The following is a 15,513-nucleotide window of genomic DNA, read 5'->3' as shown; positions in this document are numbered from 1 at the left end:
CCTGGCATGTTTAAAATTAGCTTGCCAGTCCCTAAATCCCAACTTGATAAATCATGCTACAAGATTTATGGGAGAGTGAAAGCATTTCTAGGTTTTGGTAAGAGATGCCTTCATTTTGCAACTTGGATTTTGAGTATAACCTTCCATGTTGAAAGCTAAGTTTATTTGATAAATCACAAATCTCTAAGTTCTGAGCAAATTAATAGGCGATCTGTAAAACTTTGGCTACCAAATTGTATAGGAGTTCACTTCATTCCAAACTGGGTAATGTAGTGGCTTAGACATTAGCCTTTCATCACCTCTGATCTGGGTTTGAATCCAGACCAGACTAATAGAATGAAAATCTGCTGGCTGTAAGAGTCCCTTGAAGTGAGTCTTAGCACTTGGGCGTTCTGAATCCAGTTCCTAGTCGGCACAAAAGTGTCCCTAATGTGGTACTAATTTGCAATCTGAGAGGCCCTAGGAAGGTTGGAGTGGGAAATAGAAAAATGTCATACTGATGCAGAAGGGAATGCTCATGAAGTTGGGCCTGAAGCACATTGGGGCAGAGTAGAGGGAGCTTTACTTTGCACCTGTCTGTTCTATATCTGACTACTTGCTGATCAAAATGGGACGGGACCCAGCACCAATATCCCTCCACTTGCTAAGTATAACACTTTTTTAAAAAAATAAATCAATTCAACTTAATTTCTTGTTTAAAGCACAGCAATTGATGTCCTTTTTGCTCTTTGTTGCTTCAATATGAAGGCAATGATTTGCTATCTTGAAGTATGCCCAGCAGTTAGCATTGATGTGCCTTGTTAATACAAGTTTATTCCCTTTGGTTTTTTCACATGGTGTTACGTAAAGGTGGAAGTTAAGTTTGGAGTAGATTTTGATCTTGGAGTGACTGTTGAAAGGATTGCTTATCCTTGCATGCCTTCTTATCAAGGCAGCAAATTATAGTTCAAGCTTTTGCCCAGAGTGCTGTACAGAATTAATGGAGTACATCTGTGCTGTGCAAGACTGAAATACTATAACTTTTAAGGTATTATTGAGGAGCCTTCCCTTATCTCTTTCCCCCTTTCCCCCCAACCCACTCCCAGAACATTCCAATAGGTTATGGTGCAGTGTCGTAAAGGGAGTTTTTTTAAACTGATAGTAATTAGAAATAGAACCATGCTTCTTTGCAGCTAAAAATTCATGTACCTATGGTGCTCAAACTCTAGCACAAATCGTGTCTGCATAATAGTACATTGAAAATATCAAGTGCATGAATGTCACAATATTGCACTATTTTCATCATTGCATTATAACAAGGTCAAGTCCTGAAAATTGAATAAAGTTTGGACCATCTTTCACAACCAGTGCTGTGTCAATTTCAGATGGGAATTGATTAACGAAACTAACGGGGGCCTATTTTATATAATCATTTGGAAGCGATGCAAGTATGATACATAGCCTTTTTAAAAAAATGTGAAATGAGGGCTCTGCATTAATTCTTTAAAGTATTGGTTATAGAATTTGTTGCATTAACCAGATGCAGTCCCTGTTCAGGAAAAGGGATAAGTACCAATCTTAGAACTTTGACTTGCTAAAATGGATAGCAATCTATCAGTTCAACAGCATCTTGTGTATTACTGTGAAAGTCAGACAATTAATCCATTTTATCAAACGGTTGAATGGAAGTCTGAAATTAGTTTTAATAACTTAAAAATATTGCCCAACTGGCATCATTGGGACTTTCTATTTCTACAAAGAGCCTTTATCTTGACGTCAGTGTAATGATTTAGCTGGTTTGGAGTAGTATCCAAAATACCTTTATTCCTTTTCCAGTCAGTTTTAAATCAAAGAAATGTAATTTCCTGGATAGACTAAGCAACAAAAAAAAATGGTTAAGTATCTTGAATGTATGGTAGTGCTCTCTGAGCCATGGGAATTATTACACTTGTCATCACCAATAACCTTTTGAGACAGTTTTCAAAATAGTAAATATTTGTGTTATTTTTGAAACTTGCATATGAAGTTGGTTTGTATATTCCCAAAAGTGACACCCTAATCTTGACTAACTTCAACTATTGTGCTTCATATTAGTTAAGTAGTGGTTGAGATGTCATTTATTTAAACACAGTATGAAGATTTGCTTCTAATTTACTTAACTGTCCATTTTTATCTGCATGTATTTCCTTTTTCTGTTAAAGATGTAATTTAAGACTCGATTAGCTCATCCATTCCCTTCTGACATTTTGTTTCAAGTAATTAATTGAGATTCTTTATGCATAGCCTGGGGAAGGTAAGTCATTATCTTCCATTAGATGTTTAAAAAACCTTTTTTTAAGTAAGGCCACAGCAATCTAAAGACTATGTTTCTCAGGTAATGTGGATCTGTAAAAAATGGTGATGGTTAGATTGATTTATATTACACTAGACTTTTGATCTTGTTACTTTCAAATGAACTAATTACAAAATTTAGATCTCTTTAATTTGAAATGCACCTAACCTGTAATGAACACTCGAGTGTAAAACATTAATTTATACTTGAGAAACATATATATATATTTATATATATTGGCCTATTTAAGCTATTTAAATGTAGTTGTAAGTTATAAGATGTAAGTGTAAATGTTAAGTTTAATAGATATGGGTGTGTGAAGGGAGAGGGGTATGGAAGAGTAGGTAGAGTGGCTTTTTTATCCTTCCCTCTGTTATCCTAATTAGGTTGAAGTGAAACGTGCAGAGCCTCGTGACAGTAAAGGTCCAGGGCCTGGCCAACCGGGAGCACCACAGTGGGGCAGAAGCTTGCCAAATGCAGCTAATGGCTGGGGAGGTCAACCCTCACAAGGCTGGCAGCAGCAGAGTTATAGTAGCCCACAAGGTAAATGGGTTAAGCATGCAAAGCAATAACCAAGAATGTGATTGAGGTGAATCTGATGTATTTCCAGTTAATGTGCCATGTAAACTGTTCACAAATGGTACGATTAAGGTCTAGAATTGTTCTTGATAAATTTATGTGTAGTAATTAAGTGTTGACCAATTTAAAATTTTGGTGGAAAGCTTTTAAACAAAAGCATCACTGAATGTTTGCCGTTAGCATTTTTCAGCAGCAAGATCCATTTTAACAACTCGGGGCGGGGTAGTAAGTGTGTTGATTCTACCCTAAATGTATACCACGAGGTTGGTGGTCCTGATTCCAAGATACAGGACGTATAGGTCATCTTTTGACAAATTAAAGTTTGAAACATTGGATGATCTTTTGACATTAGAATTTTCAGTCTAATTAACCTTCACAGACAAGAATTGTTTATTGGTAGTTGGTGGGGGGGGGGGGGTGGAAATAACCTAGAGTGAAAGTCCATTCCTAGGTGATTGGGGCATGCACATGCATATACACCTTACACTCTGCTGTTTATCTCTGCCTCATACCTTCTGAATATTTCCTATCCGTATCCAGTTTTAAACATTGAATGCAGGAATTTTCCCCCAGAGTTTTTTATTTTTGGAATTTTGTCTGTGGTGGCCTTGCATGTTTTTCTGTTGACCACTTTGTGTACGATCTTGTAGTGAACTTCCTCTCTTAGCTTAGCCCAGTAGTAGCACTCTCATCTGAGTCAGAAGGTTGTGGGTACAAGTCTGAAACTTGAGCACATAATCTAGGCTGACATTTAAGCGCAGTACTAGAAGATTGCTGCATTGTCAGGTGCCATCAACACAACATAAAAAACAAAATAACTGGTCCTTTATCTGTTTGTGGGATTGTGCTGTGTGCAAAGTGGCTGCTACAGTTGCCTACAAAATGTAACAATGGTTCAGAAGTAATTCATTAGTGATTAGATGCTATATAAATATAGGTTCTTTTGTTATTTCTTACCTGGAGCAATGTAGGTTGCCAGCTTATCTTTGCTGGGTTAAAGGTTTGTAGAGTAGAGGATCCTTCTCAGCAAAGTGTGGCTCGTAAGTCAGTGCCAAAATGTCTTGGCTTGTAAGTTGGTGTTGACTTGTTCTAAATTGGGTACAGTTGGCACCTTGCTGCTTCGGATGCTCTGTGTCAAACTAACCCCTCACAGACAAGGAAGGTTTCATCCCTCGTATATGCTGAGTTAGGTTGGGGAGGGGAGGATTGGTACACTTAGCTTCTGTGCCCCTGGGCTTGGAGGGTAGGTTGAAATGAGCCAGGGTTCTTGCTCCCATTTGCCATTCTGTGACCATATTGGAAAATGCACCTGAGCTTAACCCACTGTATCACTCGGTCCCTCCCACTTGCCTTCTTTGATCTTTTATGGCTCATGCTTTTTGCTGCATATTACAGTGCCCTTGCTTGGCATCTCAACACTGCCTTGAGGCATAGAATTGAAGGTATGCCCTGCAATGAGGCCTTGTGCACACAATGTAGTGGAATATCACTTGACTGGACGTGAAATTTCTTGGAGGCTATCCTGGGTGACATTTGCCATTGGGACGCGAGGAATTCCTTGCTGTATATGGAGGTTGAACTTTCACTAAGGGCCAGGGTATTAAATCCTATTAATTTTGGGGCAATTCCTTTCAAAAACAGGATGGTTAGGAAATGAAAAATGCAGAAGTGTAATTCTGCAGCTCTTTTTATCGGTCGACTTTGTCTCCCAAGATGCGCAGTGTCTGAGTATGTTAACCCATACAGGACAAATGTTGCATTTGTTCTGACAGTGGAAATTGACTAACTTTGTGGTACTTTCAATATTAGACGCTAAAATGCATAATTCTTACAAAGCTAACATTGTTTATAGCACTGTTGAATAGCAGGGTGGGAGATGGGAAGGGAGTTGCCTTTTTGTGTTGCCCACTTAATTTTTTTGTATAGATAAGTGCGGTGTCAAAAAAGGCATAAAGTAACTTAAGCTGTTCCAGGCATCCTGTTGCTGTTATGTTTCAGGATATTGTGATCCAGCTGAAACAGTGGTTTTGGAATATTTGGCATTCTGTAGAGTGGATTGTTTAAATGGGGGTTTATGAATTGGCACAATTCCTCTAGTTCAGAAATAAAAGTAATGCCATTTCTGTTGTATAGCATTAAACTAGTTTGAGTATAGATTCCTTTATGTTCTGCACAGTTTACAAAGATGTTGCTTCGGGCCTTTTGAGGAATAACTGTAGTAAATGAACACCAGCTTGCTTTAACTGCTGTATGTTTTTCAGGTATGTGGATGGCACCTGGTCAGCCAATGGGTAGGTTTTTTTTAAAGGTAATATGAACAATGCTTTGTAAAGCACCTTCTAGAATTTTGTTTATATAACAAAGAGCAATGTGCTTACAACTTTGGTTTCTTTTTGGATTTTCAGGTGGATATGGGCCACCACCTCCTCCAGGAGGGCGGGGTGCCCCTCCGCAACCTCCCCACTTTAATCCATATGTAGTTCCACAGCCGCCTCCAGGAGGATTTGCACCACCTCAGGGATTTGGACAGGGTTTTGGCGCACCTCCGCAATATGGTATGTTTTTAACCTTGCATTTCCACTGAACAAGAAAAAAGAAGCAATAGAATTGTTTATAATAGAGTTTTGGACTATATGTTGTAGAATGTTGATTTGGAAGTATGGGGTAACAAAGTTGCCTGTCAACTTTATTGCAATCATAGCGGAAAACATTAGCATGTCTAGCCAAAGCAATATTTTTGCTGAAATTCAGACAATGTATTTTATTATTTCATAAAGAAGTTCTTAATCTGTCAATACATGTGTTTAATTTTTTAGCGTGATATAAATTGAGATGGGAGTGCATATTACAACTGTAGTTTTAAGGTAATTAGGTGTACACTATCTGCCCAGATGTTTTTAGTAAGAGAGATACCAGTTATACTGTGTTAAGTTCTCTTGACACAGCAATGAAACAATCCATTTTTACCATGATCAAACAATCTCTGACAGCAAGTCTGGGAAGTGTTTTGTAATGGTGCTAAGAGGGAAATTATATAACATAATTAGGCAAGTGACATACCATGTTCAAAATAACTGTTTAGGACATGATGACAAGCTCTACCAACTTCCTTTTTCATCTGGGGCAAGCTATTAGTGAGATATTCAGGTAGGTATTATGACAAATTTTTATTTTAAAAATCTGCTCATTTATATGTTGCATTTAGATTTGAAATTGTTTCACAGTTCTGAATTTGATATCTAATTGCTTTTTAGTCGTGGCTTTTTGTGCCCCGACAGTGCAGCCTGTAGAAGCCTTGCTTTCATGTCTTCAAATGTACAATTCTTTTCTTTTAAAAAAAAAAAATCTCCTTTGTGAAAAATTAAATATCTTCTGTCAATATCTTGCGCAGTTTCTGCATTGCTGCTCTTGCTGACTTTAAAAGGGGCCAATTGAGTACCAAGCTGGGCTACACTTTGTTCTTGCAGTCTACCAGCCGAGCTGTTCTGTGCTGAGCTTGAACCTATAGTCGTCCCCGGTTGCCTTCAACTAAAAAGGTCCTTTATTATTTGACCATATGAATCTTGCAGTCTATTATTGATCGAAATAAGGAACCTCTATCCTGATCCCATGTGGCTCTAAACATGCCCTTTTTCAGCAGAGAGAGCAGAATGGACTTTGCCTAGCACAGTGCTGAATTTGTTTGTGGCTGACTACTTTCCTGCTAGTCAATTTACAAGCAGTCAAGAGTAAAACAGCTGGGTCCAGTGTAGCACAGTGGGATCCATGCATTATACACACACGTTTGAACACCTCAGTATGGCAGTTGCCCGATAAAGGTTTTATTCCTGGCCATACCTGGTGTTTTTATTTTTGTTCATAATCGTTAAAATCTGTCCCATTGGGACAAATATTTAAACGATGTGACCACCCCACTCGCCACTTAAAAAAAAAAAATATCTATCACCTGTTTGACCTGAGCTCATTCTTGTTGCTATTCAGGCTATGGAGGATTTGGCGCACCTCCAGCTGACCAGTTTGGCCCACCTGGAATACCAGCACCCCCTGCCACACCAGGAGCAGGACAGATGGGCTACCCACCAGCAACACAGACACCTCAGGATATGAGCAAGCCACCTGCTGGACAGCCCGAATTCCCTGGGTACAACCAGTATGGTAGGTAACCAGTAGTGTAGGATTTTGAGGTGCTGTAGGATTAGAGAAGAACACAAATAATCAACCCCATTCAGTGCATCTGACTTCCTGAAGTCAAAGGCCCCTCTACATGCTTGTATTCCCAGCAGCAGTACGTGAACACCAGAAGACAAGGAGGTAAAGAATGGTGGGTTGAATTAGATCATCCTTTTCTAGCATTTTATAACTGTTCATGGACATAAAATCTACTTAGGGACAGAGCAGCAGTCTTAGCTTACAACGTGCAAGTTACTAGCATACACAAGCTTATATAATGAGTAGTCATTTGCATTTTTTTTACATCCAGTGTCATAATTTTCCACATGACATATCTCTTGATTTTCTACATTATCTGTTCCTTTACCACCATTCCCCCCACCCCCCAAAAAATGTTGTAACTTTAAATGTTGGTAATTCCTAACCCAGCTGTTGGTCTCTCTACTGTTCTTAATGTGGGTCCATCTGCTTCCTCTTTTTTTACCTGGCTAAATGCGCCTCCCTGCTTTTTGTTCCAGATGTAAAGTATGAGTCCCAATGTCTGGATTAAGCAGGGAGACTGCTTCAGCCAGATTTTATTTTGAGGTGGAAAGTTACTGTGAGCTTTCAGGTTCTGAATAAATTGGAACTAGGCCATTTTTAAAAGAAAATAGTGATTTATCAAGGGCATAAATCTATGAAAAGGACTCGATATGCTAAATCTGCAATTACAAATGGCTAGCTTAATTCTCATTGTTAACTTAATATTACTGGTAGTGATGTTCAGTCCTAAAAACTTCGAATCTTAAAACTAATTACAATATAATGGAGTCCTTAAAGAAGGACGCTGTTTTTTAAATCCGGCAATGCATCAAGATTTTTTTTTAAAATGCTCATTTGGAAGTAGCTGAACCAAAGCATGTAATTCACTAAAATACTCTGCTCATTTAATCACTGTTATGGGGTGCATGTGTTTGTTATCTCCCTATACCCAAATACACTGTGCAGCTCAGTACCTTTTCTACAGGCTGTACTACATTCACTAAAGGTACTTGCCTAAGAGGCTCGATCCCTATTGCTAACTTAAACACAGTTTGTTTTAATTATATATACCAATAGTTTGTTGCCACAATTTACCTATATAGAATAACAAATTGACCAAACATCTGCTTTAAAAATGTATTTCTATTTCACTGGCATTTCTGTGCATCCATATGCCACTGGTGACCTGATGCATCTATGCCATGGATTGAAGCAGGCTCAGGCTTACTGGGGTAGTCATCCTGGTTTCCTCATCTCCCTAATAGGCATGGGTAACTATCCTCAGGATCCTTCAGGCTACGGACCCACGCGTCCTTCTCAGACTTACGGTCAGGCTGAGCAGGGATATAGTGCAGCAGGTAGGTGTTGCATAGACTTTGAACTGCCTTGCTTCAACAAAGATGAGTAGCTTAAGTAGGATGTAGTCCTTGCTCACTTAGTTTTTTTAAAATGGGAGAATAGTGCTAAAGCAGTTGAGCATTTGTTGTGCTGGTACAAGGATGATCTAATTGTGCAAATCAACTTTTTAAGTTTGATTTTTAAGTTGCATTCTGTTAAGTTAATGGTGATTTTTGTTTGCATTTTTCCTCTAAACAGTCATAACTTTTCTGTTCTATTTGTCTAATAGGTTATGGGCAAGACATGAGTGGTTTTGGCCAGGCCCCAGGTTTCTCGGATCCAAATCAGCCAGCTCCCTCATATGGAGGACCCTCAGCACCAGCACCTCCAGGGGCCCCACCATCCGCACCGGGTGGATTTGCCCGCGGTCAGAACCACAATGCTCAGGGGTTCCATCCTTACAGGCGTTAAAACCATGGCAGGGAAAAAAATAAAGGAGTACATTCTGGTGTAAACTTGGCCAGAAATTCCTTAATTTTGTGACTCTTTTGTGACAATCACTTGATTAAATAACAAAAACAACAAAAAAATTTAAAAGGAGTTTGAAGGATACGCTGTGGGCTTTGGACTGCATTTTTTTTGAATTTATTCTCCTCTCTTCCCAACAGCACAAATGACCTCTTTGCGCTCTGAGTGATGCAGGGTTTAGGAGAAATATTCTGCTGTACCATATAACTCTTGGTTTCTTTTTTTTGATTTGTTCCTTACTCTGAGCCTTTGTTTTACCCTAGTATACTTTTATGTTTAAATAAAATTGAAACATTTGAACACAGACGTTGCAATTTTTAGGAGAAATTTTGTACTATTTACATCTGACTTATTTTTTAATTTAAGATGTAGATTTCCCTTAAGAATGGCTGTAGAATAAACTGCAAATTAAAGACCGATGACCCCTGGTTTAAATAAAGAGAGCACATTTCGTTTAAATGACCTGGTCTCTGACTGATTTGTAGCTATGATTCAAAAATGAGGTTACAGCAATTGCTGCTTTGCTCTTGCATCGGAGTCTAGTTTTAAAACGGCTGGTGCTTGAGCAAGGTAAAGAAATAATAAGTGGTTTGAGAGAAGTTACCTAGTTCTCCAGATTCATATTTGAATTGATTCTACATATGATGTACATTTGCAAGTAATTCAGCAAAATCGGTAGGTTGTGTCTCTGAACAGTTAGAAAACTGGGGTGCCATCTTTCTGTTTACCTCCCAGCCCGAGGATTGTGACTTGTTCACCTTTCTGGCTTTGAGCACAGCGTACTCCTGTCAACTTTCTGAGACTGTTGTTGGTTTTGCTCTGAGACTTTGCTGAAGTTGCTTTGTCACCTGAAGCCATTGACTTTGGGTTGGGAACGGCTCCATGGATGTTGGTATCACCCCAAAGTGGGCATTTGTGTATAAGCCTTGACTGACTATTGGCATGCAGTCCAATCCTGTCCTCGTGTGTACTTTTCCAGCAGGAGTTGTTGAATAATCGTCCAAACACTGACAATTGTAATGTCTCTATTACTGCTCTGACTGAACAGTAGACACTCCATTTTCCAGCATAAGCAGCCCAGAAAATGTTCTTGATCAATTTCTTTTCCCCACCAAAACACAGGTACCACACAGATCCTCAGCGTCATCTGATAATTTAAATAAACATGCCTGCTGAGTTTGATGGGGGGGGGGGGAGAGAAAGGAAAGATTTGCATTTATGGAACACCTTTCATGTCCTCGAGAAGCCCCAAAGTATTTCACGGTCAATTAATTATTTTCGAAGTGTAGCTGCTGTTACGCAGTTAAGAATGGCAGCCAATTTGTGCACAGCCCAGTCCCATAAACAGCAATGAGATAAATGACCAGTTTTTGTGGTGTTGGCTGAGGGATATAAATAGCCTGACACAAAAAGAGCTCTCCTTTTAGAATAAAAAAAAATGCCATTTGATCTTTTACGTCCACCTGAACAGATGGTTTACATTGCAGAAACAGGCCCAGATGGTTTACATTGCATCTACAGCACAAACAGGCCATTCGGCCCAACTGGTTTATACCAGCATTTATGCTCCACGAGCCTCCTCCCTACTTCAACTACCCATATCAGCATACTCTTCCTTTCTCCTTTGTGGGCTTATCTAACCTTAAATGCATTTATGGTATTTGCCTCAACTGCTCCTTGTTGTAGCGTGTTCCACATCCTTACCACTCGTTGGGTAAAGAAGTTTCTCCAGAATTCTCTATTGGATTTAATAGTGACTATCTTATATTGATGACCTCTTGCTTTGGACTCCCCCACAGGGTAGACAGAGAAAATGTTTCCACCTATCATACTCTTTTATTTTAAAGACCTCTATCTGGTCACCCCTCAGCCTTGACTTTTCTGGAGAAAAGAACCCCAGCCTCTTTAGTCTTTCCTGATAAGTATATCCTCTCTGTTCTGGAATCATCCTTGTAAATCTTTTTTGCACATTCTCCAATGCTTCTCTCCTTTTTATAACATGGAGACCAGACCTGAACTGTGCACAGTATTCCCTGGTGTGGTCTAGCAAAGTTCTATACAGGTTTAACATAACTTCTCTGCTTTTCAATTCTATCCCTCTGGAAATTAACCCCAGTGCTTGGTTTGCCTTTTTAATGGCCTAATTAACTTTTGTTGCTACTTTTAGTGATTTGTGTATCTATGCCCAGATCCCATTGCTCCTCTACCCCATTTAGACTTCTTATCCAAAAAAAATGTGGCCTCCTTATTCTTCCTACTTCTCAGCATCTATCCTGTCAAGCCCCCTCAGAATCTTGTGTTTCAATGCGATCACCCCTCATTCTTCTAAACTAGAGAGTGTAGGCCCATTCTACTTAATCTCTCCTCATAGGACATCCCTCTCATCCCAGAACTTGGGCTTTTCTGAGCTCTCTGACTCCAGAAATTTCATGGCCGTCAACTTAGCTCAGCACTCCTGCCTGTCAAGAGGTCATAAATACTGAGAGGTTGTTTCCCCTGGCTGGCGAGTCTATAACTAGGGGGGCACAGTCTCAGGATAAAGGGTTGGCCATTTAAGACTGAGATAAGGAATTTCTTCACTCAGAGGGTTGTGAATCTTTGGAATTCTTTACCCCAGAGGGCTGTGGATGCTGATCTTACTGAATGGCGCAAGAGGCTGTATGGCCTACTCCTGCTCCTATTATGTTCTGCCCAGGGAGGCCAGGAATTTGGGACAAAACTGGTTCCACGAAGATTCCGCCCCATTTAGACCATCCCATTAAATTTGCGTCAATGTGGCATATTTGGGGGAGTTTCCAAGGAAATTATATAATTTCTGTTAACTACGGGCCTCTGGATCTAACTTTCTGTGATTTATAAGGCAATGAATCAGTGTGACTGGTCTGTTCAGTTAGGAAGTGTTCCATTTTTTTCGGAAGTAATGTTTTTAGAACGTTTTATTTTCTAATTTAGGAATATTTTAAGTATATATTTTAGTAATAAAGCTATCTCAGCATTATTGCATGTAGCATATATAAATTGCCAGAGATATAGGGAAAACAGAATGTTAGACTGCAATCTCATGTGAGGTGTGCCTCATCATAGAGCTAACACAAATGATACTGAGGCTGAGTGAAAGACTTTGCTTTATGCAGTCTACAAAGCCACTGCCATCATACTTGGCTTTCACAAAGTACAGGTACTAAGATTGGTTTGAGAATTACAACACTGCTTGAAGAGAAAGAGGGCATGCCACTGTCTACTCTCATCCCAACTCTTGCAAAGAAAGCACACAATAAGAACTCTGGTTAGTCCTCTATTTCAAACTAGGTTGCAGCAGATAAAAGATCTTTTATGAGGCTAAATAAACTCATCCAATCCCATGCAATTTAAAACAGCACAAAATGCCTACAATATGCTAAATGAGATGTATTACAAAACTGCACCTCAGTAGAGCTTGGTACCAGTCTTGTCACTGGCAAGGCTGAGATCCATTTGAGATGGCATAAGCATTTTGATAAACTATTGAAAATAACATCCAAAGACAAAGACGCCCTTGACTGAGTCATACATTGGCCACAACAAAATATCACGGATGCGAGCTTAACATTTGCATGGTGAAGCAATCAATGGAATGAAAGTCCAGAACCGGATGGAATTCCTGCAGAGATTTTCAACTATAGGGTTTTCACTGACCACTTAGAAAGACTTCAAAGTAATTTTGCAGATTAAGCCAGCCTGCAAGGTCTGAGAGATTACAACAACTAACATTGAATATTGTTCTTTTAAAAATACTAGTCAGCTTCTTAGTCACGCGCTTGAGAATGGTATCGACACAGTCTTCCCAGAGGCACAATGTGACTTTGGAGCAATGTGCAGACTATTGATACGGTTTTCCTCACTCAGCATATTATGGAGCTCATAAGGACCTGACCTAGGTTTTTGACTGGATCAGTCAACTAGGCCTGTGGAATCTGCTCTTCAAGTATGGGTGTCCAGAGAGTTTAGTCTAAATGGTGTGTCAGTTCCACAATGGAATCATTGTTACGGTGGGTGTCGATGCAGTACTCTCCTAGCTTTTTCCTATTGCCAGAGGAGTCAAACAAAGGTGTATGCTTGTACATAGCCTCTTAGGATTTTTTTTGTAGCTGTGCTTGATAATGCAATAAAAAAGCTAAAACGTGGATGAAACATTTACTTCCTCCCACTGAGGAAGCTAGTCAACATGAGCAGACTACAAAGCTCACAGAGGTGGCCATGCATGAAACTTTGTTTGCAGGTGATCGTTCGAGATGCACTAATAGATGATGAAGTGCTCCTATCTATCAGAAAATTCAGATCTGTGTTCGGAGGACTAAAAATACTTAAACCTGTGTGAATTCAAGCAAAGTTAAATGCGTACAAATATGTTGTCATCTGCCCTCGTCTCTATGGATGTGAGCCCTGGATGTGTTTCCAATGTCATGTTCAGCAGGCAACAAGTTCCTACTCCCAACGCCTGAGGATGATTATGCATGCCAACTAGTATGAAAAGTGATCAAGTGTGAAAGAAAGAACTTGGATTTATATAGCGCCTTTCACGATCTCAGGACATCTCAAAGCGCTTTACTGCTAATAAAGTACTTTTGAAGTGTAGTCACTGTTTTATTGTAGGAAATGCAGCAGCCAATTTGCATACAGTAAGATCCCACAAACAGCAATGTGATAATTACCAGATAATATTTTTTGGTGATTTTGGTTGATGGATAAATATTAGCCTGGACACCTGGGAGAACTCCCCTCTTCTTCAAATAGTGCCATGGGATCTTTTGCGTCCACCTGAGAGGGCAGGCGGGGCCTCGGTTTAACATCTCATCTGAAAAACGGCACCTCTGACAGTGCAGCACTCCCTCAATACTGCACTGAAGTGTGAGATCCTGAAGTGCACAAGTACCATCAGTATTGAGGCCATGCAGATAGGAATCTAAATGGAAGACTTAAAGGGTGTGGAAGCAGATTCAATATTAACTTTCAAAAGGGAATTGGATAAATACTTGAAGGGGAATAATTTGCAGGGCTATGGGGAAAGGGCAAGGGAGTGGAACTAATTGGATAGCTCTTTCAAAGAGCTGGCATAGGCACGATGGGCTGAATAGCCTCGTTCTGTGCAGTATTCTATGAATCTACGAATCTGGACTGTCACTTCAGTGCATAACTGGGAGTGCTGCACTGCAGGAGGTGCCATCTTTTGGATGATGAGATGTTAACCCAAAGCTTGGTCCGCCCTCTCAGGTGCACGTAAAAGATCCCTTGGCACTTTTTGAAGAAGAACATGGGAGTTCTCCCAATGTCCTGGCCAATATTTATCCCTCAACCAACATCACAAAAACATTATCTGGTCATCTCTGCTGTTTGTGGGGCCTTGCTGTGTGCAAATTGGTTGCTGTGTTTCCCTTCATTACAACGCTGACTACACTTCAGAAGTACTTTATTGGCAGTAGAGTGCTTTGAGACGTCCTGAGGCCGTGAAAGGCGCTATGGAAATTCTAGTTCGTCCTCTCTTCGTGGTCATATCTGTATCTTGACTATTATTAATTTCCCTATAGCATGCCTTATTACCCTTTAATTTTTTTTTACTAACTTTCTCTCATACTTCCTATTTACTTTTCTAATCTCCATATTTGTAGCTTTTCTATATTTTTATATTTGTCCTGGCTTTCATAATCTAATCTGTTTAATCAACTTATAGAACCCCAGCCTTCACAATACTGCCCTTTTCACCTTACTGGAAAGTACTTGACTTGTAACCTTTCCAATCCTATTTACATATTTCACATTGCTGTTCTATAGTTCTATTTGCCAACTTTTCTTTCCATTTAATCTGGGCAAGGTTACTTTTTATCACCCTATAATTAGCCCCCCCCCCCAACTTTTGTGCTCTGATACTGAACCTAGGGGGTCTCTGTTTCCCATATGTTGCTCTACTTTGAGGCCACATATTTACTGTACTACTGAAAGATTTGTGCATTCTCTACTTTACATAGATGCCCTGAGGTTTTTCTTAAATCATCTTTGATTGATAGCGAGCTTTATTCCACTGGTTACATTTGTCCAATACACTGCCTGCAGTTCACTGACCCAGATTTATCTACGCATGCGTAGTGTATCAATAGTTTCCCCATAAAAGGCCGGGTTTGACCTTTGACACCCAGCGTCGAAATCCCGCGATATTTGCCGCATCGGAAAGGAGCTAAGTCCTTTCTAGCGAGATCGGGGGAAAATGGTGGGTGTGTGGAAATGGCGGTGCTGAGAGTGAAATATAATCCTTGTCAATCCGCTTTCAGATTGACACCGGGGTTACCGTATCGCCCATAGTATTATAGACCGAAGCCTAAACTATAATATTAATACGTTATTTAAAGTTTTCTTCTTGAATAATTCAATTTTTATCAGTTGAGCGGGTAGCAGGATTGTGTGGGCCTCAGGCAGCCTCTTAATGTGTGATGTGCGGCTGCAGCGGTTACTCTATAAAAATTAAAAAGGCTTATTTTTAAAAAAAAACACGTTGTAGCCGGGTTTTTATGGGGATTTGGAGTCGTTGCTGTAGT

The 15,513-nt window shown here is 39.8% G+C and overlaps 1 protein-coding gene and 1 non-coding gene across 6 annotated transcripts in view; both read left to right on the top strand.

The window, feature by feature from the left end:
• dazap1 (DAZ associated protein 1) overlaps positions 1–9,406 on the top strand; it is a 28,220-nt gene extending 18,814 nt beyond the window's left edge. For 2 of the 5 annotated variants that reach the window (XM_067968402.1, XM_067968406.1), the window contains 6 exons: positions 2,698–2,854; positions 5,152–5,181; positions 5,296–5,445; positions 6,872–7,045; positions 8,347–8,439; positions 8,709–9,406. In XM_067968402.1, the coding sequence (XP_067824503.1) occupies positions 2,698–2,854; positions 5,152–5,181; positions 5,296–5,445; positions 6,872–7,045; positions 8,347–8,439; positions 8,709–8,890 (786 nt within the window). In that variant the 3' untranslated portion in view covers positions 8,891–9,406. The remainder of the gene's footprint in view (positions 1–2,697; positions 2,855–5,151; positions 5,182–5,295; positions 5,446–6,871; positions 7,046–8,346; positions 8,440–8,708) is intronic. The other 3 variants (XM_067968404.1, XM_067968403.1, XM_067968405.1) reach the window with 3 other exon arrangements.
• LOC137299817 (small nucleolar RNA SNORA13) lies at positions 4,780–4,914 on the top strand. The gene has a single exon (XR_010957993.1). It is a non-coding gene; the product is annotated as a small nucleolar RNA SNORA13 (small nucleolar RNA).
• Positions 9,407–15,513: the final 6,107 nt, after the last annotated feature.

This window comes from Heptranchias perlo, chromosome 29 (assembly GCF_035084215.1).
Source record: "Heptranchias perlo isolate sHepPer1 chromosome 29, sHepPer1.hap1, whole genome shotgun sequence".
In the NCBI taxonomy this organism is placed as follows: Eukaryota; Metazoa; Chordata; class Chondrichthyes; order Hexanchiformes; family Hexanchidae; genus Heptranchias; species Heptranchias perlo.
Note: the sequence above shows the minus strand (reverse complement) of the source record. Positions and strands in the feature narration are given on the sequence as shown.